At 39.2% G+C, this 26,677-nt stretch overlaps 1 protein-coding gene across 3 annotated transcripts in view; it reads right to left on the bottom strand.

Moving 5' to 3' along the window:
• ILRUN (inflammation and lipid regulator with UBA-like and NBR1-like domains) overlaps positions 1-26,677 on the bottom strand; it is a 92,502-nt gene that overhangs the window by 32,872 nt on the left and 32,953 nt on the right. For 2 of the 3 annotated variants that reach the window (XR_012375933.1, XM_025862290.2), the window contains exons 2-3: positions 23,856-24,010; positions 17,671-17,868 (exon numbers count right to left, since the gene is read on the bottom strand). Coding sequence is in view for 2 of the 3 variants with exons in the window: in XM_025862290.2 (XP_025718075.1) it covers positions 17,671-17,868; positions 23,856-24,010 (353 nt within the window). In the remaining variant the exon portion in view is untranslated. The remainder of the gene's footprint in view (positions 1-17,670; positions 17,869-23,855; positions 24,011-26,677) is intronic. The other variant, XM_025862292.2, reaches the window with a different exon arrangement.

Raw genomic sequence — 26,677 nt, 5'->3', positions numbered from 1 at the left:
ATACATTTAAAGTTTCTCCATGCCTTTTCATGGACTGAAAGCTCATTTCTTTTTAGTGCTGGAAGTATTCCATTGTCTGGATGTACCTCAGTTTATTTACCCATTTACCTACTGATAGACATCTTGGTTGCTTCTAAGTTTTTGCAATTATGAATAAAAGAGTTATAACACAGCAGGAGTATTTGTTTTATAAGAAACTGCCAAACTGTCTTCCAAAGTGACTGTACCACCTTGCATTCATGCCCACAATAAATGAGAGTTCCTGTGGCTCCACATCCTCGCCAGAACCTTGGTGTTGTCAATGTTCTGGATTTGTGGCATTCTAATAGGTGGATAGTAGTAACCTGCTTGAATTTAATTTGCAATTCTCTAATGACATGATAATGAACATCTTTTCATATGTTTATTTGCTATCTGTGTATCTTCTTTGGTGCCATGTCTATTTTACATTTAGGTTTGTGGTCCATTTTGAGTTAATTTTTATGAAGAATATAAGGTCTGTGTCTAGATTCATTTCTTTGCATGTAGATATCTAGTTAATCCAGCACCATTTGTTGAAAAGACTATCTTTTCTCCATTGTCTTTGCTTCTTTAGCAAAGATCAGCTGACTATATTTGTATCCATTTCCGGACTTTCTATTCTGTTCTTTGATCTATTTCTTTATTCTTTCACCAATACCAAATGGTCTTTTTTTTTTTTTAAAGATTTTATTTATTTATTTGACAAAGAAAGAGAGAGCACAAGTAGGCAGAGAGGCAGGCAGAGGGAGAGGGAGAAGCAGACTCTCCACTGAGCAGCGAGCCCGATGTGGGGCTTGATCCCAGGACCCTGGGATCATGACCTGAGCCGAAGGCAGCCACTTAAGCAACTGAGCCACCCAGGGCCCCGCAAATGGTCTTGATCACTGCAGCTTTATATAAATCTTGAAGTCAGGGAGTGTCATTTCTTCACCTTTCTCTTTCTTTTTTTTTTTTTTTTTTTTTTAAAGATTTTATTTATTTATTTGAGATAGAGAGAATGAGAGATAGAGAGCACGAGAGGGAAGAGGGTCAGAGGGAGAAACAGACTCCCCGCCAAGCAGGGAGCCCGATGCGGGACTCGATCCCAGGACTCCAGGATCATGACCTGAGCCGAAGGCAGTCGCTTAACCAACTGAGCCACCCAGGCGCCCCACCTTTCTCTTTCTCAAATATGAGTTGGCTACTCTGGGTCTTTTGCATCTTCATATAAAATTTAGAATCAGTTGATATCCACACAAAAACTTGCTGGAATTTTGACTGGGAATGTGTTGAATCTATAGATCAAGCTGGAAAGAAACAGCATCTTGACAATATTGTCTTCCTACTCCCTGAACATAGAAAATCTGTTTACTTAATTCTTTGATTTCTTTCATCAGAGTTGTGTTGTTTTCCTCATATAAATCTTGTTCATATTGTGATAAATTTATACTTAGGTATTTCATTTGGGGGGGATGCTAACATAAATAGTAATGTGCTTTTAATTTCAAATTCAAGTTGTTCATTGCTAGTATGCAGGAAAGTGGATGACTTCCACATATTAACTTTGTATCTTGCAACCTTGCTTATTAACTAGTTCCAGTAGTTGTCATTTTTTTCAGATTATCTACATAATCATGTCATCTACAAAAAAAAAGTAGTTTTAGCTCTTCCTTCCCAACCTATATACCTTATTTCTTTTAATTGTCTTATTCCATTAGCTAGAACTTCCAGTATGACGCTGAAAAGCAGTGGCCTTTTTCTTGCCTTATTTCTGATCTTAGAGGGAAAGTTTCTAATTTCTCACCATTATGATGTTAGCTGAAGATTTTTTATAGATATTCTTTATCAAGTAGAGGAAATTCCCCTCTACTCAGTTTTCCAATAGTTTAACCATGAATGGGTGCTGGATTTTGACAAATGGTTTTCCTGGATCTATTGATGAGAACATGTCATTTTTCTTCTTAGCCTATTGAGATGATGGATTACATTCATTTATTTTTGAATGGTGAACCAGTCTTGTATATCTGGTATAAATTCCTCTTATCATAGTATGTATAATTATTTTTATACATTGTTGGATTGGGTTTGTTATTATTTTGTTAAAAATATTAGCATCTAGGGGCACTTGGGTGACTCAGTCAGTTAAACATCTGCCTTCCGCTCAGGTGACGATCTCAGGGTCCTGGTATCAAGTCCCACATCAGGCTCCCTGCTCAGCGTGGAGTCTGCTTCTCTCTCTGCCCCTGCCCCTCCGCTCCTGCTCTCTTTCTCTCCATCAAATAAATAAAATCTTTTTTTTTTTTTTAAAGATTTTATTTATTTATTTGAGAGAGAGAAAGCACGAGAGGGAAGAGGGTCAGAGGGAGAAGCAGACTCCCTGCAGAGCAGGAAGCCCGATGTGGGACTCGATCCCGGGACTCCAGGATCATGACCTGAGCCGAAGGCAGTTGCTTAACCAACTGAGCCACCCAGGCGTCCCCAAATAAATAAAATCTTAAAAAAAAAAAAAAAAAGAATATTAGCATCTATGTTCATGAAAGATAACAGTCTGTGGTTTTCTTTTCTTGTAATACCTCTGTCTGGTTTTGGTATTAGAATAATGCTGGTCTCATAGAATGAGTTAGGAAGTATACCCTCTGCTTTTGTCTTCTGCAAGAGATTCTAGAAAAGTAGTATAATTTCTTTAAGTGTTTGGTAGAATTCCCAGTAAACCCATTTGAGCCTGGCGCTTTCTGTTTTGTAAGGTTATTGTTGATTCAATTTCTTTAATAGATAAAAGCATATTCATATTTTCTTCCTGTGTAAGCTTTGGCAGATTGTATCTTTCGAGGAACTGGCCCATTACATCCAAGCACAGAGTTGCTCATAATGTCTTTATTATCCTTTTAACATCCATGGGATCTGTAGTAATGTTCCTTCTTTCATTTTATTTATTTATTTATTTATTTTTAATTAATTTATTTGACAGAGAGAGAGATAGCAAGAACAGGAACACAAGCAAAAGGAGTGGGAGAGGGAGAAGCAGGCTTCCCGCCAAGCAGGGAGCCCGACGCAGGGCTCAATCCCAGGACCCTGGGATCATGACCTGACCTGAAGGTAGACGCTTAATGACTGAGCCACTCAGCCGCCCCTCATTTCTTATTTTAGTAATTTGTGTCTTCTCCTTTTTTTTCTTAGCCTGTCTAGAGGCTTGATTTTTTAAAAAAGATTTTATTTATTTGACAGAGAGAGAACACAAGCAGGAGGAGCAGGAGAGGGAGAAGCAGGCTCCCCAACGAGCAGGGAGCCCAACTGCAGGCTTGATCCCAGGAGCCTGGGATCACGACCTGAGCTGAAGGCAGACATTTAACCAACTGAGCCACCCAGGCGCCCCTAGAGGCTTATTGATTTAATTGATCTTTCAAAGAACCAGTTTTTGGTTTTGCCAATTTTCTCTATTGATTTTCTCTTTGCAATTTCATTGATTTCTGCTCTAAGTTTTATTTTTTTCTTCTGTTTACTTTGGATTTAATTTGCTCTTCTTTTTCTAGTTTCTTAAGGTAGAAGCTTAGATTATAGATTTTAGGCCTTTCTTCACATTAAGCTGAATATTCTTCTGCCTTGGGTACTCCACAAAAATGTTCAACACCTTCCTGATTTTAGGACCTAGAATCTTTGACTCCACCATCAAAATCCCACTAGAACTCCAAAAAAAAAGCCAGAACCCTAGGATATGAGGTGACAAACGCCTTAAGGAACCTTTACTAAGAAGTTAATACAAAACAAGCTAACAGTTGAAGAGTAATTACTGCACAAGATTTCACAATATAGTCAGATCTTTTAATAACAAAAATGCTAAAATAATAATAGCATCTAACACTTAATCAGCACTTATCATGCCAGTTGCTGTTCTATAAACTGCATTAACTCCTCTAATTCCCTCAAAATTCTATGAAGTAGGTACTGTTTTTATTTTATAGATAAAAAAAACCTGGAGTCACTGAAAGATAATTTCCTAAAGATCACATTGCTAATTACTATTACCTAAAAAAAAAAAAAAATTATGATTTTAACTATAAGTGAGCCAAATAAGTATGGTTTATTCATTCTTAGCAAGCAGCCCAGATTCTATTTTTCAGATGGCTAATACATTTATTTGATCACTATTTATATACTTTGCCCCACCTCAGCAGAAAGAATTAACAACCCACAGAGATAGAAAGCACATAGTGGCTGCCAGAGGCTATGACAATCGAGAGTGACTGTTTAATGGGTATGGAGTTTCCTTTTGGGGTGATAAAAATGTGTGGGAACTAGATGGTTGATGAATGCACAATAATACTGTGAATGTACTAAATGCCGTGAAGTTGTACACTTTACCATTTTATTGCAATTTTTTTAAAAAAGAATTATCGGGGCACCTGGGTGGCTCAGTCGTTAAGCGTCTGCCTTCGGCTCAGGTCATGATCCCAGGGTCCTGGGATCGAGCCCCGCATCGGGCTCCCCGCTCAGTGGGAAGCCTGCTTCTCCCTCTCCCACTCCCCCTGCTTGTGTTCCCTCTCTTGCTATGTCTCTATCTGTCAAATAAATAGAATAAAATCTTTAAAAAAAAAATAAAAAATAAAAAAAAAAGAATTATCTAGGGGAGCCTGGGTGGCTCAGCTGGTTAAGTGTCTGACTCTTGATTTTGGCTCAGGTCATGTCTCACTCTGGGTTGCGAAATGGGGCTCCGCCCTGGGCATGCAGCCTACTTAAGATTGTCTCTCTCTCTACCTCTCCCTCTGCCCCTCCCTGCCCCTCTCTCTGTCTCTCTCCCGCTCTTAAGAAAAAGAAAAAAAAATTATCTACAGTATTTTGATTAATAGTAATCCAATGAAATGTTATTCAACTACTAAAAATTGTATTTTTGAAAATATTTAATAACAGGAGAAAGATCCTAAAATATCAGTGAGTAGGAAAAAAAGTAGTATACACAACTATATGTACATAACGTCACATTTGAAAAATAAAAATTTGTTTTTAATATTGGATACATACCTTAACAGTGTTTATATCAGTATAGAAGAGCAAATGTTTTGTTCTTTATATTTCTTATATTCTAAGTTCTATATTTCTTTTATTGTCAGAAAAAATACCAGTTTTTAGGTTTTATTTATTTATTTGACAGAGAGACAGAGAGATAGAGAGAGAGAAAGTACAAGCTGAGAGAACAGCAGAGGGAGTGGGAGAGGGAGAAGCAGTCTCTTCGCTGAGCAGGGAACCCGATGCGGGACTTGATCCCAGGACCCTGAGATCATGACTTGAGCTGAAGGCAGATGCTTAACTGACTGAGTCACCCAGGTGCCCCAGAAAAAATACACTTTTAAAAGAATTTAATTGCAAATAACTAGTAAGTTTAGCGATATAATGGACTTAAAAGTCCCTCAAATAAGAGAACAAAGAGAAATAAAAAAAAAGGTTGAATTAAATTCAAATATATAAATAATTACATTAAATGTGAGTAGTCTAAACATACCAATTAGAAGACAGAGACTATCAGACTGGGGAAAAAAATGGCCCAACCATATGCTGTCTCCAAGAAACTCCAAATATAAGACATAGGTAGGTTGAAAGTAAAAGGCTGGAAAAGGATATATCATGTGAACACTAATCAAAGAAAGCTAGAATGGCTATATTAATATCAGATGAAATAGACTTCAGAGTGAAGAAAATTACCAGGGAAAAGGGGGATATTACACAATAATAAATGGGTCATTCACTTAGAAGACATAATTTTAAATGTGTATGCACCTAACAACTAAGCTTCAAAATATATGGACCAAACACTGACAGAACCGAAAGAAGAAATACACAAATCCAAAGCTGTAGCTGGAGACTTCAACACTTCTTTTTCAATAACAGATAGAACTATTAGGCCAAACAAACAAGCAAATAATAAAGACACAGAGAAATTGAACATCCTCAACCAATTGGATATAAGTGACATTTATACAACACTCCACTCAAAATAGCAAAATAAACATTCTTTTAAAGTACACATGAAATATTCACCAACAAGATAGACTATATTTCCTGGGTCAAAAACATCTTTTAAATAAATGCAGAAGAACTGAAATCATATAAACTGTGTTCCCTGACCATAATGGAATGAAACTAGAAATGATTAAACAAGATAACAGAAAAACCACCAAACATTTGGAAATTTAACAACACACTTCTATATAACCCATGACTCAAACAGGGAATCTCAAGGGAAATTAGAAATTATTTTCAACTGAGTGAAAATAAAAATACAATGTTTCAAAATGTGTGTTATGTAGTTAAAAGTAGTGCTTAAAGGGAAATTTACAGTTGCTGTGTTTGTGCCTGCCCCCCTGCACCCCCATCCCCAAATTCTTATGTTGAGACCTAATCTCCAATGTGATTGTATTTGGAGGTGGGATCCTAGGGAGATGATTAGGTTGTGAGGGTAGATCCCTCAAAAACGGGATTACTGCCCTTATAAAAACAAAAAACAAAGCCACCCAGAGAGCTCCCTTACCCCTTCTGCCATGTGAGAACGTAGAAGACAGCCTTCTGTGAACTAGGAAGCAGTCCCTCACCAAACACCAAATCTGCTGGAGTTTTGATCTCAGACTTCCCAGACTCTAGAACTGTGGGATATAAATTGCTGTTGTTTACAATCCACCTAATCTATAACAGTTTGTTACAGCAGCCCAAAACAGGCTAAGAAAATAGTATTAAACACCTACATTATAAAAGGTTTCAGGTCAACATTAGCTTCCATCTTAAGAAACTGGAAAAAGAATAAAGTAAACCCAGGGCGCCTGTGTGGCTCAGTTGATTAAGCCTCTGCCTTCGGCTCAGGTCATGATCCCAGGGTCCTGGGACTGAGCCCCATATCAGGCTCCCTGCTCAGCAGGGAGTCTGCTTCTCCCTCTCCCTCTGCTGCTCCCCCTGCTCTCTCACTCTGTCAAATAAAATCTTAAAAAAAAAGAATAAAATAAACTCATATCAAGCAGAAGGGATGAATAAAATTAAAAGCAGAAATCCATAAAATTGAAAACAGAAAAAGAAAGAAAAGTCAATGAAACTAAAGGCTGTTTTTCTGAAAAGACCAATAAACTTAAGAAATCTATCAAGAAAAAAAAGTAGAAGGAAACACAAAACATCAAGAATGAGAGAAGAGGGGCGCCTGGGTGGCTTAGTTGGTAAGCATCTGACTCTTGATTTTGGCTCCAGTCTCGATCTCAGGGTTGTGGGATCAAGCCCCACGTTGGGCTCTATGCTCAGTGTGGAGTCTGCTTGTCCTCCCTCTGGTCTCCCCCAAGGCGCGTGCGCTCACGTGCTCATTCTCTCAAATAAATAAATAAGTAAAATCTCAAAAAAAAAAAAAAAAAAGAATGAGAGAAGAGATTAGCACTACAGAGAAAGCATTAAAACAACAAAGGGTAGGGGCACCTAGGTGGCTCTGTCCGGTTAAGTGGCTGCCTTTGGCTCAGGTCATGATCCCAGGGTTCTGGAATTGAGCCCCACATCGGGCTCCCTGCTCAGCGGAGAGCCTGCTTCTCCCTTTCCCTCTGCCTGCCGCTCTGCTTACTTGTGCTATCTCTCTGTCAGATAAATAAATAAAAAATATCTTTAAGAAAAAATAAAACAACAAAGGGTACTACAAACAACTCTACCTGGAAAAAATTTGACAATTTAGTGAAAACGATCAATTCCTTGAAATTACCCAAAGTCACCCAAGATGAAACAGATAACCTGAACAGATCCATAACTTATGAAAATAAACTGAATTAGTAATTTTAAATTTTCCAAAAAAGAACCCTCCCAGTTTCACTGACAAATTCCTTAAAAGAATACCACCAATTCTATACAATTTCTTAAAGGAAAAAAAAAAGTACAACATATTAGTGTTTACAGAGCTACACCGTCCAATGAGGTAGGCTACTGGCCACATGTAGCTACTGATTACCCAAAATATGGCGACAGCCTCATGTTGAAATGATCCTATTTTGGCTATACTAACATAAAATGTATTATTAAACATTTTTTAAAAAAGATTTTATTTATTTATTTGAGGCGGGGAGAGAGAGAAAGAGAGGGACAGCAAGAACACAAGAGCGGTGGGGGGAGAAGCAGACTCCCCGCTGAGCAGGGAGCCCAACACAGGACTTGATCCCAGGACTCTGGGATCACGACCCAAGCTGAAGGCAGACGCTCAATTGACTGAGCCACTCAGATGCTCCTATTATTAAACATTTTTAAAAGTCCTCATATAAGACTTAGATCAGAAATAGGATCTGCTTTCTTAATCACTTCTGATTTCTAAACATAAAAGAGAAACTAAAACTAAAAAGGAAAAATGATTTTCAAGTGGCTACTAAGCCACAGCCTAACTCAGTTTAGAATTCAATTGCTCTCAAAACCATCTCAAAACAAAATACAAGCAAAACTCTTAGAAATCAAGAAGAGGGGCGCCTGGGTGGCACAGTCGGTTGAGTGTCAACTCTCAGTTTCAGCTCGGGTCCTGATCTCGGGGTTGTGGGTTTGAGCCCTGTGTTAGGTTCTGTGCTCAATGCAGAGTCGGCTTGGGATTCTCTCTCCCTCTCCTTCTGCCCCTCCCACTTGTGTTCTCTTTCTCTCACAGATAAATAAATCTTAAAAAAAAAAAAAGGTAATCAAGAGGTAACTGAAGGACACAGATCACTACAAAGCAAAATCCAGAGGTTAACAGGTGCACACAGCATTCCTTTCTAGAGCCCAAATGTCCAATATGCACATCCTCTTTGTAGAGAAAGGGAAGCATAAGCTCTTTAAAGATAAAAGGAGAAAAATAAAGAGGGCTTTAAAAGAAGTATTTTTTTCAAGATAAAGATTATAGAATGAACTAATTTCTAAGTGATAAATATCTCTGCCATTTCAAGGAAAAACCCCTTAGAATTATTATGGGGCTAGTATCAAAGCATCATTACAGGAACAGAATGCATTTGCTTTTCAGTAAGGAGACATCCTCTTCAAAGATTTCCACCTTAACTACAAGACTAATGGGAGGTTTCTAAAAATAAAGTAATGGCTACATTCTGAGCAGTAATTAAGGAATTATCAGACAAAGCTTAAGAGACCAATATATTGATCATTTTAGACAGTAATCATCAGTCTGTTACAAAATAACCACACAATTTTCAGCAGGTTTATAGTACATACTGATAAATTAGGTATTCACCATGATTTGAATGGAAAGCAATTATGCTTGCTTCCTTACTTTTATAAGAGATATGATCTGGCCTGATTCAGTAGAAACTGTACACCATACTGCACTTACTAAAACTTCCTGTTACACAATAATTCAGTAAAACCTTAAGAATTTCTCAGGTGAAACAACTTCAGCATATATGTACATCTTTTTTTTTGCAAAGGGGAAATGTACATATCCCACCATTGCTCTTTTTCCCTCATTTTTATTATTTCTGAAATTAAACATATAACCGAATGTGTTCATTTACTATAATGGCTCTACCTCTCTCCCGGCAAGAAAGGTAATCATTAAACCAATAATGCATATTAAAGTTACTATCACCTAAGACTCAAAGAAATGCAGTTTTTATGTGTCTTACTATGACAGGGTTATACTAAGTAACTAAATACTTTTTAGGGGTGCCTGGGTGGCTCAGTTGTTAAGCATCTGCCTTCGGCTCAGGTCATGATCCCAGGGTCCTGGGATCGAGCCCTGCATTGGGCTCCCTGCTCTGCAGGAAGTCGGCTTCCCCCTCTCCGACTCCCACTGCTTGTGATCCCTCTCTCGCTATGTCTCTCTCTGTCAGATAAATAAAGTCCTTAAAAAACCAACACTTTTTAACTAGATCCAGCCCCAGCTATAGCCCCTACCAATGCATACACACAAAAAGTTAAGGATTCTATATACTTATTTTTTAAAAGCAAATTATGCTTGAGTATTTAATCTTTAAAACTGTCAGGATTTTAGAACTATTTTTTTTTCTTTTTAACAAGAAGTATATTCATGTTTTAAGAAAGAACTGTATTTGGTTAAAAACATTTTTAAGGAACTGTCAATCTCCAAATTTTGAATCCATGAATCCTAACATTCCAGATCAGAGAAGTTTGTTAACAAAAGGGCTTTAGCTACCATAAGAAAAAAAGATGCTGCTTTCAAATTATATTTTCCCTTCTATCAAATAATAAAACTAATTATGAAGCAAACTGCTAGCACTAACACCACACATTAGAACTACTCACAGTTGAACTTCAAAGCAATTACACCATCTGATGTCTGATTTCTTGATTTTCAATGCTCCAAACAGGTTCATGACACACATATGTGCATTTTAGAGGTTAATCTGAACAGTACAGCCATTTCACATTGCCTTTGACTCATGTGGAACTACCTAGACACAACCACCAAATAATTACCACCATCTGGTGGCACTATCACCAACAGCAGGTTTCCTTCTCTGAAGCTGAAATAGCACATCACCTTATACACTTAATATAAACCTTACAACATAAAAATATTTAAGGATTTCAGATCCATTTACATTTGAAATATCCCTTCTAAATATAAAAACATTTTCCACACAAGGCACAATCAGCTTAGGCTAGCAGCATTTCTTCATCAAAAAAGAAATCTGTTGTTCTCAAGGGCTACTCATATTTCTGATATTACAGAATTCTAGAGACCAGAATTGAAACACAGAGTGCCTTACCGAGGATCTTCTAGAAGGAAATGAGGCAACCTTTTGAGTCCAACATATAGATGAAAGAAGTTCTAATGTAAGGTCAACTAAATAGGTATTTTTCCAAAGAAGACATCCAGGTGGCTAACAGACACATGAAGAGATGCGCAGTATCACCAATCATCAGGAAAATGCAAATCAAAACCACAATGTAATACCATCACACACCTGTCAGAATGGCTGTTGTCAAAAAGACAAGAAATATCAAGGTGTTTTTTTTTTTTTTAAGTAGGCTCCATGCCCTATATGGGGCTCAAACTCATGACCCCAAGATGAAGGGTCGCATGCTCTACTGACTGAGCCAGCCAGGCACCCCAAGAAATATCAAGTTTTGATGAGGATGTGGAGAAAAGGAAACCCTTATACACTGCTGGGAATGTAAACTGGTGCAGCCACTAAGGAAAAGAGTATGGAGGTGCTTCACAAAATTAAAAACAGAACTACCATACTATCCAGCAGGTATTCAACAACAACAACAAAACTAACTTGAAAAGACATACACACCCCTATGTTCATTGCGGCATTATTTATAATAGCCAAGTTGACCAAAAGATGAATGGGTAAAGAAGATATGGCATGTATACACACACACACACACACACACACACACACACACACACACACACACATACACACTATTACTCAGCCATTTAAAAAAAATGAAATCTTGCCATCTGCAACATGGATGGACCTACAGGGTACTATGCTAAGTGAAATAAGTCAGACAAGACAAATAGCATATGATTTCATTTATATGTGGAATTACATTAATAAAACAAAACAGACAGACTCACAGATACAAAGAACTCACAGGTGCCAAAGGGGAGGGTTTCTTTTTAACAAGATGGACAAGATAGGCAAAGGGGATTAAGAGGCAGAATCTTCCAGTAATAAAACAAATAACACACAGGGATGTAATGTACAACATAGGGAATATAATCAATAATGCTATAGCAACTTGGCATGGTGACAGACAGTAACTAGACTTACTGTGGTAACCACTTCATACTATATATAAATATCAAATCACTATGTTGTACACCTGAAACTAAAACAATAGTATGTTAACTATTCTTCAATTAAAAAAAGAAAGAAAAAAAAGGTGGGTTCAAAAGGCAAGAGGGAAAGAGCAGTGCCAAGTAAAACAGTGTTTAAATGGAAGACACAAGTATGGAATCTAGAGGAAACCAGGGCTTCTTTTACAACACCGATCAGTTAAAATACAGGAGAAGAATGAGGAGGGATAGTCCTGCATCACCTGGCTAGGAAGGAGAACTTAAAAAAAGTTTTAGGAAATAGTGTGGTTTATATGGAGCACCCAATAAGTTTTCTAACATGTGGGACATATTATGGTTTAGGAGCTTAATAAGGAAAGTTCCGGGGATGCCTGGGTGGCACAGTTGGTTAAGTGTCAGACTCTTGGTTTCGGCTTAGGTTGTGATCTCAGGGTTGTGAGATTGAGCCCCCGCATCAGGCTCCCTGCTTTGCAGGGAGTCTGCTTGAGATTCTCTCTCTTCCTCTTCCCCTGCCCGCCCCCCCCCCCATGCACCCAACCTCTCTCTCTAAAATAAATAAATCTTAAATATATAAGGAGGGCGCCTGGGTGGCTCAGTCATTAAGCGTCTGCCCCACATTGGGCTCCCTGCTCCATGGAAAGCCTGCTTCTCCCTCTCCCACCCCTCTGCTTGTGTTCCCTCTCTCGCTATGTCTCTCTCTGTCAAATAAAATCTTTAAAAAATATATATATGAGGAAAGTCCCATTTCTAACCTCTGAGAAACTAAATGAACAATGTGTATTTAATGTACATGTGCAATGTCCCTAGGGACCCATGTGAACTATTAACAAGAAGAGCTACTTCAAGTGGGAGATACCTTCATCAGCACGTGATGACCACACTATCATTTCATCTTAGCTTACTTCACAACCAGAATGCTTCTGACTTAGAAGGAACCATCACAGTGCAGGGGTAAATCTTCCCTATGGAATTCTGGAAGGGTGTACTCTATTATAGGAAGAGAGGAGGCATGTTACTGTTGGTATTAAGACTAAAATGGTGATACGCATGCTGCTTACTGCTTCCCAAGAGTCAAGTGTCCTAAGTTTTCTTACAAAGTGTGCATCTCTGAGCAGGCAGGAACTCCTTGCGGAACACTCATATTTACCCAACTACCTAAAAGTCGCCTCACCAATATTAACCCCACTTCATTCCTAACTTACTATGGAAATGTAGAGAAGACCTGGGGACTATATACCCTATCCTCCCTAAGCCCTGACAAGTATCCATACCCTGGAGCCAAAGTTTCCTTGTAAGCCCCCTGTAGTAGTGAGGGCCAAATTAATCACAAAGGTCATAAAGCTACTTTTCTTAATTTATAATAATTTATAACTAATTTATAACTTTTACTGAACCCTAGACAAATTATTATCTCTGGTCTTCAGTTTCCTCATCCATAAAATGTAGCCAATACTTCCTTTATAAAAGGTAATTTATACGTACAAAGACCAATACAGTGCCTGACATACAGCAGATATTAGATAACAGGTAGCTTTTACCTAAGAAGCAAAAGTCTATAAAAAGAAGATAAAAGAAAATGTTTGGGCTTGAAAATAAATCTGCCAGGAATCAGATACTTAGTGGTATTTAACCCAGGTGGTTAGAAACCTGTGGTGGAAGAAGAGGGTTGCCAGTAAAGATGAATATGGAAGCTAAAGTATTTAGTGAGAGAGGGCCAAGGGTCATATACACATGCCCCACATAATGGAGAACTGTCCACACAAGACGCCAAGAGCACTTCTCTTGAGATACTCTGAGAGGCACAACCAATTTAAAATGGGGAAGGGGACCAACTTTATAAATTATTAAATAAAGCAAAAATTCCTTTTGAGGAACAGAAATGAACTGAAACATAAGTGTAAAAATAAAGAAAATTACTCTTTCTACAGAAGACCATCTAAAGACTGTAGAGAAGACCACCCACCAAAAACAAAACAAACAAGCTTTGTTGTTAAGACAGAAAGGTGAGACACAGAGTAGTTACCTAACTTGTCCAAATTTGTGCCCAGGCAACCTAAGCCTACTTTCCAAACTCTTCCCACTACACCACACTTTATGAGCTTGCAAGGTGAGACTTCATAGAAAAACTGAGAAGAGCCAATCACAGTTAACAAGGCAGCTTATTTTCTTTTACATGTTCACAGTTGTGGTTTTATGTATACTATATTCACATTCTGCCAGCAGTTTACCATCTCTACTATCAGGATGTGTTATAATCAAGAGTAATCTGGATTCAATGAAATTAGTAGTTTGTACAATGGAATTGAATTCTTTACTAGAGAAGATGAACTGTTTGCAAACTGCACCACACAGCACTAGAGGTCATCAGAGCAGGCAACACAGGTTAAGGAGGCTCCCAATTCAACAAAACCGGTTTCATTTTTAGGTTTTCCCTTTTTTTGAGGGGGCATTCATATATGCTCTTAGAAAGGAAAGGTTTCTACTGATTTAAAAAAAAATGCTTTGAAAATCATGGAACTAGATCAATTATTAAGATCTCTTGAAGGTGTTAGATTTCACAAAATCCTGAGAAACAACTCACAGATCATATAACCAAGAAAGGCTTTAAATTCTTTATTGCCTCCAAAGCTAGTATACTTTATACTCTACCTACTTCTAGACTTGGAGGGGGATGTTACAAGTATAAATTTTAATGGCCCACATAGTGATAATTATATTTATCTTAACACTGAAACACACACACACACACACGTGTGCACGTGCACGTGACCAGAGCTCTCAAACTCTAGAAAACAGTAAGAAGCAGTATCTTTGCATCAAAGGGATTTTTTTTTTAAGTCACATATGTGGTCATGCCCCTCCCTTAAAAACACTGACATTCATTTTAAAAAATCTCCACTTTTCACTGGGCTCAGCTTTTTGAAGTTACAAAGATAAACAAGACATGTATCACCTTAAGTTTTAAAGGTATATCAGACATTCGTCAAATAACTGGGTAGAAAGAGGTAAGGTGCCAAAGAGAGGCAAGGGAGTGAGAGGTGCAGAGAAAATGCAATGGCGGAAAGAAAAAGGAGAAAATGCAATGGGAGCTCAGCAGTGGAAGTAACAACGCGAGTTTGAACTTCACAGGTCCACTTATATGTGGATTTTTTTTTTTTTAATAAATACAAGACAGTACTGTAAATGTATTTTCTCTCTCAATTTTCTGAATAACATTTTTTCTCTAGCTTACTTTACTGTAAGAACACAGTATATAAAACATGTAACTACAAAATATACGTTAATTAACTGTTAACGTTATTGGTAAGGTTTCTGGTCAACAAGGCTATTAGTAAAGTTTTTGGGGAGTCAAAGGTTACAAGTGGATTTTCAACTGTGCAGCACCCTTAACCCCCCATGTTGTTCAGGGTCAACTGTACTTTCAACTGTGCAGATACAAAAGTTATTAGAAGGAGTGGCCTGTTCTAGAAAACAGTATGGGGGTTCCTCACAAAGTTGAAAACAGAGCTACCCTATGACCCAGCAACTGCACTACTGGGTATTTACACCAAAGATACAAATGCAGTGATCCGAAGGGGCACCTGCATCCCAATGTTTATAGCAGCAATGTCCACAATAGCCAAACTATGGAAAGAGCCCAGATGTCCCATCGACAGATGAATGGATAAAGAAGATGTGGTATATGTAGACAATGGACTATTCCTCAGCCATCAGAAAGGATGAAATCTTGCCATTTGCAAGAAGACTGGATGGAACTAGAGGGTATTATGCTAAGCGAAATAAGTCAATCAAGAGAAAGACAATTATCATATGATCTCACTAATATGTGGAATTTAAGAAACAAGGCAGAGGATCATAGGGAAAGAGAGAAAAAAAATGAAACAAGACAAAATCAGAGAGGGAGACTAACAATAAGAGACTCAATCTCAGGAAACAAACCGAGGGTTGCTGGAGGGGAGAGGGATGGGGCGATAGGGTAACTGGGTGATGGACATTGGGGAGGGTATGTGCTGTAATGAGCACTGGGTATTATATAAGACTGATGAATCACAGACCTTTGCTCCTGAAACAAATAATACATTATATATTAATTAAAAAAAAAAGTGGCCTGAAAAAGAGAGTCCAGAAGGGAAGGGACAAATCATTTCTGCATTCTGATACATGACTGCACATTCGTTTGTCATTCAACAAATAGTTCACAGTCTAGCAGGAGAGAAGGGTAAGTAAACAAACACCTAAAATACAATGTGTGAAGTATAATACATATGCCTGTGCATAATATTAATGAAAAAAGGAGGGATAAATTTCCATGGGGTTGTGAGAACAGTAAGCAAGGAGGGAAAGGGGAAGGAGGAATGGTGACTTCATCACGGCCCTGAATATGAGCAGGAGTTTACTGGAAAGAAAAGATATTTCTGGCAATAGGAACAACACAAGCAAAGGCATGGTGAAGTGAAAGCATGTGGTGTCTTTGGGGACTGGCTGTGGGGGAGTAAAGAGGAGACTGACGATAAAAGTGAAAACGAGGCCAGATCGTGAGGAGCTTTAAGCCCCATGCCAAGGAATTGGGCTTCAGTACAGTAGGCACGAAGGTTTTAGGCAAAGAATGATGTCATATAAACACTATGAGACACACTTTCTAACATTAAAATTTTTCAGGGCTATAAAAATATGCAAAGTTTCCACTGGCTGCAAAAACATATAGAAGAACATTAATTCCAGGACCCCTTAAAATCACTCCAAAGGCCCCACTGGCCTTGAGTCCAGTTAAGGGTTCCCACAAGGCAGGAACTATTTACTATTTACTTTTCTTTGGATTACCAGGACACGGGATATAGTGGAACCAACAGGAACTGGTTTGTGATAAAGAACAGTTTTAAGACTGAACAAAACATGACTCCAAGGCTCCTGCCTGATCACCTCAGTGGGGTCCTGATGAGAAGAATGTTAAGTTTTGCCTGGGAGACATTAAGATTCAGACATCTACAGGATGTCCAAGTGTTCTTTTTTTTTTTTTTTAATTTTTTGTCCAAGTGTTCTGTCCATAAACAGTTCAAACACAGGTTTGGAGCTCCGAAGAGAGTTTGCAGCCACAGATACGAATTTGAACACTGCCACGCACTGTACTGGTGACAGCCAAACCTATGCGGATGGATGAGGTCACGGAGCATGGACAGGACCCAGCTCAGAATCCAGCAATCCCGGGGCAAAGAGGAGACTAGACAGAGACAGGGAAAAATCACTCAGAGGAAGAGAAACAAGACAGCTCTCATGTGAGTCTAGGAAGGTACACAGTTCAGAACACATTTGGAGTACGGTGCCCAATGACAGAGGGTCAGTTAGTACGAAGACTTAAGTGGCTGCTGGATTTGGAAACTGGTAGTCTCTGATTTTCACTTCTCCAGAGTGGGTAAAGAATAAACTGGGTTGAAGAACAAATGAAAAAAGGGAAGAAGAGGCAGTGTAGCTCACTCTGCTCAAAAAGTATGGCAACAGAGAGGAGAGAGAGAGGTGTTGACGGGTTGTCTGGTTGGGAGAAGTATGCACATCTTGTGCGTTTTCTTTTTTTATAGGACTTACATCTAGAGACTCTGAGAACAAGGATTGCCTTCAGTATTCTTACAGCACCTACTAGATTATGTAATAAAAAGAGCAGCACCACTAAATCACTGTTCAGAATGCAAGATATAGATCTCTCACACACTTCACTAAACTTTAAACTGCCAGTGGAAAAGGGAGAGCACTAGACTGAACCAATTAGATGGTCATTAAATTCAAGTCATTTACCTGCTCGGGGTGACTGTTTAAAAGAGGCCACGCCTTGTTATGTAATTTGACAGGCTCTGTGAGCAACACTGGGAATGCTGTAAGATGTTACCTTAATTCCTTCACCCTGGGCTGCACAAGGACATACTCACCTCCATAGTAGAGTCCTGTAGCAGTGCACATCCGCCACTGTCCCTGATACATTCCTGCTCTGCTGGGGCTGCACATCTGGACGCTGACATCTGCAATCTCTTGGGGCTCTAGCGATCTCACCATCACCATGTTCACATGTCCAAATTGGTCTCCCCCGACATATTTAAGACAAACCCCTGGAGGCCAGGCCTCTGCCCCTGAGTTCAAGCAAAAGAAAAAAATGTTAGGCAATTAGTGGTCCTAGGCTGGGTGCAGTTCATTACAAAACTGTAGAAGAGGCCGCTTTCTCTGTCTTTGGCACATACGTGAACCTAGCCACATATCCTTGAGCTATATAATGTCACAAGACTGACCAGAAGGAATTATCAGAGTTAACAACCTCTGACCAACAGTCTATCCCTAAGATAAGGCACATATGACCAAAGCAAGGCAGTTCTTCAAGAAGATGTGTTTCAGGGGACCCCAGGGGAAGCCACACATCACACTGAATCCGTAGAATCTAAGAATGATGTCCACGAAGAGGCGTGGAAATGAAGCACAGACCCACATCTTTGGAGGGCTGCTTTCTTCACTAAGAGGTAACACATGCCCATTTCACTGGAACTTTTTAAGCTGACATTCTAAGTAAAAATACATGCGATTGCCCCTGGTTTTTCTATCAAGGCAAGCAGATGAAACACGTGAGGAATAATTTCTATATCACTTTCATTTTACAACTTTTCCCCTGATATACAACTTTTCCTTCTGGAATCCTTAACTATGAAAAGACCAAAGTGCAAGAGATCCTGCAAATACAGACAGAGGAGTCAAGTGAAAGTTTCATTTTCAGGTTCAAACAGCAGTGGGGAAAATAGGAACAGTGACATGAACTCCCCTGGTAACAGCACACTGAACTCTGGTCTCAGAGGTGATGACATCAGCCAGAGGTACGTGTATAAAGGATAGGAATGGCAATATAGGGACAAGGCATTGGCAGGAATGTCTTTCCTCCTTTGGAGGTGATAAAGATCTTATTTGGGTACTTCGCCTTTGTACTAATTTTTATGTAAACTAATTCAAAATAAGCAATCCATAATATTGACTTGTTCTGACAAGTCACAGGGCCACTCAGTGCCTCGAGGTCATCTTTCCAGTGAAGTCTCTCCAGTATACTCCTTTTTACTGTAGACAGAAACCTCTGTGTCTTTTGGGGGGATATATAAATTATACATTATAAAAATTAATCACCGTGAAAAGGTGGACACAGCAGGACTCCCAGGACAAAGCACGCTTGAAACTGATCTCCTGAGAGTACTCTAGGACGCCTTAGTATCTTGTTCTCGAAGTGCCAGACTGGTTTTGATATACCTGAGGACTTACTATTGCCAAGGGGACCAGAGAGAAAGGCAGCCACAGCTCTACTGCTGAGACTGCAGCCCCATCATGGACGGCACACTCTGGGGCTCCTGGATTTTAAGGGGTGGCAGATGAAGCAGTGGGCACAATGTTTTGTCAGACCCTCTTAAAAACACACCCGCCAGCAAAGTGCCGTCCTAAGTTAACACCATAAAGGGCAACTGCTGCGGATGGAAAGCTTGTGGGGGATACCCTGGCAATACCTGCATATTGTCTGGCATTTCTGGGGCCCACGGGCTTGGTAAAAGCCTATCAGTCTGAGGTCAAAAACAGCAGCAACTGGCACGGAGCACCTTGGAAAATGTCAGTCTCTTTAGAGACTGAGATCCAAGAGGAAAATTCAACTGCTGTGTTGGGGCTGAATTCACAATTATTCTTTCAAACACACATACACACAACACCGGTAACAAGACAACATCTGTTGGTATGAAAACCCAAGAACGTGTCTGTTTTTGAACTTCTAAGAAACTAAGGAAAACCAAGACTGCCTGGGTGTGGGAAATGAGTGGCTGGCTGTCCCAAGCACACAACCACAAGCAGCTGAGACAGAGCTCCCCGCTCTGCAGAAGAAGGGGTGCTGCTGTGCTCCAGGGACACTGAGTTAGTTGGTAAACATTAAGTGATTAACAAATTAGGCAGCTAAGGTCCTGATCTTTTTTACTACAGATGCTCTATTCATGTGGTGCCTAGGGAGCTTGTTGGAGAAAAAATTGGATGAGTTATCCACCATCAACTCTAAAGTGTTAATTTGCTATAAAGTGAAGAACCAATCATTTACTTTCTGAGAGTTACCAAGAGTTCACTATGACATTTAGTTCTTACAGCCTAGTAAGTCTGGCAACTCTAAGAAGGTCCAAGATACCAGTTCTTAATACAGAAGGAAGGTAAATACTGCTGAGCTGTATGGACCACTAGCATACCTAAAATCTGGATTTGAGAAGTGTTAATACAACAGGGCTTCAAATTAAGTCTCAGTTACAAACTGGCTTACTGGGGGACAGATACATCTAAAGAAAAGAAAGACTCATCTGTGTTTTATGACTTTCCAAGTATCACAAGCACACATACGATCAAGGCTGTGATTCTCCAATTATCATGGAATATAATTTAAAAAAAAAAAAGTAAAAACAGAACAAATCAAAAAAACCCTGACATATGACAATTTTGAGATGATAGAGAACATGACAAAAATGAAATAAAAGTCCATCAGTTCCAGAAAGCCTGGACTTACCAGGTGTAAGTCATTACAGAAATAGTTGGGAGATAGTAAGGAACATCCAAAGATTGATGAGGAAGAAGACAAACCTTGATGAAGATCCCCTGTTCTTTTTAATCCCTAGAAGTTTGGAGACTGCATTTCAATTAAGCGGCAGACAAAAAAGGAACCTCATTGATCTTGTCACTACTTTCTTCCCGTACCTGCTGTAAAGGGACTGGAATATAACAAAATTTGCTGAATGGATGAAGCAGAATTACCTTCTCCACAGTCGTGCTGAAGAGAAAGGCAGAAATTAACTATTTTAAGGAGCCAAAAGAAATGGAGGAAACAGTTGTTCTTTTTCAAGTTTTCTCAACTGTTCACAAAAAATAAAGTTGACTGTGAAGCCACTTTCTCACATGACAATCACAACTACTTCACCAAAGTCCAAGAAATACCAGCGTTATCATAACCTGCTCAGCTTTACATTCACTATGGTTGGACAACAGAGCATGGCTGTAACAACTGAGAAGCTAGTGTTGGTGAGGGAAATTGTCCATTTTCACCTTGGAGGGACAGTTTCAAATTTTTACTTTCAATTTTAATTGTAAGGTTTCCTGTTCAAGTTTCCCAAGCTTCTAAAACTTATATAGTGCCAAAAGTTTGGATCCTGGGATTCCGCATCTATGTCATTAAATGTCTGACTTCCGTTTTTCCATGGTCTTAAAAGTTGAATTTTAAACAACGTGTGACACATTTATCTTAACTGGGGAAACTGCTGGGACAGCCATATGCAGGTCCTACCAATCTCATCTGTTGTATATTCAAATGCCTGGCATGCCTAAAACATGACAGCAGAGAAATACCACGAAAATTATTTATGAAACTATTTCAGTGAGCACTTATCTCTTAAGAGAAGGTTATGAATGAGAGTAAAAGAGCCAGAGGAGAAACAGCTAAGGCCTGCCATATTTCGGCGTTACTCTATTTCCAGAAAGAACTCAGGCCAGATTAGAATGATGCCGAAGAACCAGTACACATGCATGCTTTCCCTCTTTCTCTTTAATAACTATTACTTCGTTATGGAAGGCCAGGTTCTCCTTAATCAAATCGAGAGCAGGTAGCTTACAGATACAAAACTATTTAAAAATGGATGAACAATTTCCAAAAGGATAAAAAATCCATGTGTTCAAAGTAACCTGAAGGGTAAAATCTCCAGCCAATTGTTGCCCAACTCTTTTCAAGAAGTGTTCAGGCACAAGAATGGCCTTTCACAGGAAGAGAGACTGCAGATCCAAAGGCTGTCTTAAACTGGAGTTACCATACCAAGTGGAAAAAGCAGCCAGCCCCACCCACCAATACAGATTTTCTCCAAGGTGAAAGAAAGGTAGGCTCTTTGGGGTTCTGATCTGACATTTAGCCATTTTGTACCAATCCCTCCCAATCCTCCATTAACTCAAGAACTGTCTGGTGAGTGAATGGATGTATCAAGAAGATTTCTGACATACAAAATGGTTTCTGCTATCTCCGCTATTTCAGTGGTACTCTAAGAACTTTTAATATTTAAAAATACTATAAAGAATTCACAGAAAGCCAGACCATTTTCAGTGTTTTTGCTATAAACAAGGTCTTAATTTTTTTTAACTAAATAAAATTGAATTCATGTGTAAGTTTCAAAAGCAGTTTTGATCAGCATCTTAGCAGGTTTTGGTAATTGAGAGAAAAAACATGATGAACAGAAGCTGAACTAAAGAGATTGTTTTAGGGGCGGCTGGGTGGCTCAGTCAGTTAAGCATCTGACTCTTGATTTCGACTCAGGTCATGATCTTGGATCATGGGATCGAGTTCCACATCCATCTGAGATTGGGGCTCTGCGGAGTGCAGAGTCTGCTTGGGATCCTCTCCAGAGGGAGGTCCCTCCCCATGTGCGCCCACTCTTGCACACTCTCTCAAATAAATAAATTCTAAAATCTTAAAAAGAAAGAGATTGTTTTAATATTTTTAAAAGCCCACAACATTAAGAAAAGTGAGAAAGAAATCAGGCCCCCCCAAAAGGAAAGAAGTATAATTAAGCTTTGAAAAAAAAAAAGAATTTCAAGAAAAACAGAAACATGGCTATTTTCCCATATTACCAAGTGTCTCTCAAACTAACAATGCCCCACACTGTTACAATCAAAAGAGAAAAGAAACCAATGAAAATTTTATAAAGCCGTGAATGTCTCCAGTCATCTACAACCATGGGTCAATCCAGATTACAGGCATTTCCTCAGTGACACACTGAACTTTCATCCAAGGGAGAGTTACTTTTAAATAAATCAGAAAAACTAAGAATAACAATTTGGTACATTCATTACTACATAAACGGCTAGCTTAGCCAGTCTTTCCCCATCATAAAAAAATTAAAGTACAAAGAATTAAAAAGTGAAGTCAATAAAAGGTCATTTTTACAAGTTTATTTGAGCCCTGAGAGTTTTACATCACTTCACATCAGATCACCTTGCTAGACAGGGTTCCCCCATACGCATAGATTTTTAGCTAAATATGCCTTCTGCCTAGTTTCTCAACTCTCAGAATTTCTCAAGTCCTCGGTAACAAGGAAGTTAAAGCATCCTGCTCTAGTCAGAAGCATGAATAATTACTGCATGAAACAAGCAATACTAAACCCACTCAAATTAAAAAAGTCATTAGAAAAGAATTTAACAAGCAAAAGGTAATAATGAACTGTTACCAGATACATATTCAGATCCTTTTTTCAAAGAACTTTCACTAACTTATTTTTAAAATTTTTCTTAAAGTCAGCAGTACATTACAACAATGCCTCAAAAAAATTTCTCAATCTTTCCATCTTTCCCATTTTGAGCAAATCCCTGCATTTCTTAGCCTATTTTTCAAAGTGGTATTAACATTTCAGAGAGATATCTCAATGAAATTTCATAAAGAATCATCCTTGCAGCTACAAAGAAAAGAGCTTTCAAAAGAGGAGATGCTCACAGCTCTTTCTAACCACCTTGTTCTATTCAAGGATGTACCTACTCTAGCCGGCTGGAAAGAACTGGAAGATTAATTAGAGCAGAATTAAAATGATGGAGTAGAACTGTACAGGTGGAGATAATACCACCACCACACAGAGGCCTAGTTCCTAGTATCAAATGAGTACTGAATTGTTTAGAGGCCATCAAGACCTAAATTAAAAAAAAAATCTAAATTATTTTTCCTGATCTAGGGCAGGGGACATTTCATTGTTATTTGGTCATCACACCAGTACAAAAAAGTACTACATCAGGTGCCTAGGTGGCTCAGTCAGTTAAGCATTTGCCTTCGGCTCAGGTCATGATCCCAGGGTCCTGGGATCGAGCCCCGTGTGGGGCTCCCTGCTCAGTGGGGAGCCTGCTTCTCCCTCTGCCCCTCCCCCACCTCATGCTTTCTCTCTCTCAAATAAATAAAATCTTAAAAAAAAAATAGTACTACATCATGTATAAGATAAAGCTCAGAGTTACAAAAGCATATAACTTAAGCTAAAACATTTCCTTGTTTCTTTTAACTACTAAACAAAGAAAACTGGGCAATGAAGAATTGCCCATTATCATTTACCAGAATTCTGGATCCGCCATGTCTTTATAAACTGAGTATCAGGAGGTATCGACTCCCCTTCTCCTATGGTGACATCTTCAACAAACGACATAGAGGGCACACTGATGTTTGGGCTCTCAAAGTCGTAATAGGCGCCAATTGCTGCTTGTAGGTTCCTACAAACAAAAAGAAAAGGCAAAACATTTTACTTTAGTCCTGTCCAGAGTCTATTATCTTGGTTCTCAAAACATGGAAAAAGCCCCTTTCTTAGGGTTTGGTATAGAACCTTAGGCTCGTGATATATAAATTTTTAGAGCCACTGGTTCTGTCTGAGGAACAACAGGAAAAACACCGAGACAAACAAACTTGTGCATCACTTTCCTCCCAAGTGCCCACATAAAAAGTAAGAAACACCAGCACCACTGGCAACAGTATGAGGAAATCTCCGCCGTACCCACAGGGATAGTAAGTATGGGTAAGGAAGTCAATTAAAAGAGTGCTCCTTCTACAACCATGACTGGGATTCAAAAAAACTATTTTAAAAGACATTCTAATTATTTAATTTTTTGAAAAGGCAACACATGCAGATGGTTCAAAAGTTTTGTACAGTGAAAAACAGTGATCTTATCTCTTCTTTCCTATACGCACACATACACACACACATAACTGCTCGTATTACTTTCTTCAGTATCTTTCCAGAACTTCCTTACGCACATACAAGCAAATAATATATATTCTTATTTCTCCCCCTTTTATACAATTAGTGGCATATTATACACTGCCCTTTGCTTTATTCCCATGAAGACATTCCTATGTCAGTACATAATATCTTGTTCTTTATAGTTATCCTTTGTACAAATACATCATTTATGTAACCAGTCCACTTCTGAGCTTGTTTCCAATCTTTAATTCTTCCATTAATAAGCTTAAGCAAACATTGTTTTTATATACATGCAAGTCCACCTGCAGAATAAATTCCTTTAAGTGATACTACTGCTGGGCCAAAGGGTATAGATTTGTGGTTTCAACAGATACATTCTAAACTTCCCTCAATAAAGTTGTACACTGGGTGGCTCAATCGTTGAGCGTCTGCCCTCTGCCCAGGTTTTGGTCCCAGGGTCCTGGGATCGAGCCCCGCATCGCGCTCCCTGCTTGGCAGGAAGCATGCTTCTCCCTTCCCTACTCCCCTGCTTGTGCTCCTGCTCCTGCTATTTCTCTGTCAAATAATAAAATCTTTAAAAAAAATAAAAATAAAAATAAAGTTGTACACTTACTGCTCCCACCAAGAATGTATGAGAGTGTCTATTTCCCCATTTGCTCATCAACAGTGTTCCTTCAAAGTTTTGGATTTGTGTCAATCTGATAGGTTAAAAATAAGATCTCAGTGAGGCCTTAAAATGGTTTTCTCTTGTGACTCAAAAGGTTAAGTATCTTTTACATGTTTAGGAGCCGTTTGTAGTTTCTGTTTTGGAAGCACCATTTTGTAAATGATGGTGTTCTTTTTAATTACTCATAAACCCCCTTATGTCAGAAGGAACTACCAAGCACACAAACTAGAGTCCCTAATTGAACTGGAACACATGATTGACAGTGCATTCATCCATGCCAGAAACCAAAGGCCACTAAGCAAGCTGTGTTCATTACAGAGATCAAAGAAATTGCCAGGAATTACATTAACTGCTCCTCTTAAGGTCTTACTTAAACTAGTGACATCAGCTCTAGTCCCCCAAAGTGGACAACACAAGCTGCATTTTTCTAAACGTAACCCAACCATAAGCCAGTGGATCCAGTGGGTTGTTTTTAATTATGCATAAACATAGCAGGAAACAAGCTGTGACAGTATACAACTGTGCCACAGACATACTATTAACAGCAAATACTTTTCTGCCGGGAGCCTGCCTGAAGCCCAGGTGTTGCAGCTGCCACAAAGGAGGGCTATATTCAGAGCAGCTGCCTCAGGTCAGGCCTCACGCAATGGTGGCCTGTCCTATTAGGCAGTGGTGGCTGGAATTACACCACCACCAACTGCCTGCCTGGTGTGTGTGTGCTGGATAAAACTGACATGGAGCAGAGCTGGGCCAGGGGCCAAACTGCCTGTTTGCTTGACCATCTTGGACTTCAGTCTTCCCAGCAACTTCCTTCACCAGCTGACTGTGATCCAAAATGAATATGTGGCTGGTCAAACTTGGGGACGCCCAGCCTCTAACCACCCACAAACAGGCCCTAGGAGTGTATCTGGAATCAGCCTTACACTTAGGAATTAGGGATAAAATGAGGAAAAGAAAAGTAAGCCTAGTTTGTATTTTGTTCTTCTGAAAACTTTTTGTAAAAGCTATGTGTCCACCCTTTTATAAAGATAATTTTTCTGCTGCAGGAACTCCAGCAAGTAGCCTGCTGAATTGTTTTCTGTTCACTTGGCTGTAAAATATGCTTGGGAGGGAAGAAACTATTTGTGCACTCAGGACAATTGCCAATTCTCATCCCCAGCATGTGTCATATTTCACCACTTGGCTCTGCCTGATATCAGAAAGGACCACTGCAGTAGAAACATGAACACGTTCAGCTATCCTACTTAGATGTGGCGGCCTCAAATCTTGTTTCACACAGCCCAACTCATTCCACAGTCAAGCCAACAAAACTATTTATTTGTACCTGTATTATATAGGTAATCCAGCCACAGAAAGATTAAGAAACACTTTTAAAGCCCAAAGTGAAACCGAAAGTAGTGAACTGGACTCCTGGCAGGAAGCAGGAGTGGAGGATGACAAAGCAAATTAATTTCCCAAGTACAAGGCCAAGAGTGGACTTTAGTCCAGTGGTGCTCTAACCCATTCGGCAGGTAC

Source organism: Callorhinus ursinus, unplaced genomic scaffold (genome assembly GCF_003265705.2).
Source record: "Callorhinus ursinus isolate GAN/ISIS: 27379988/994484 unplaced genomic scaffold, GSC_fseal_2.0 scaffold59, whole genome shotgun sequence".
Taxonomy (NCBI): domain Eukaryota; kingdom Metazoa; phylum Chordata; class Mammalia; order Carnivora; family Otariidae; genus Callorhinus; species Callorhinus ursinus.
The sequence above is the reverse complement of the archived record's forward strand: the minus strand, read 5'-3'. Positions and strand labels throughout refer to the sequence as shown.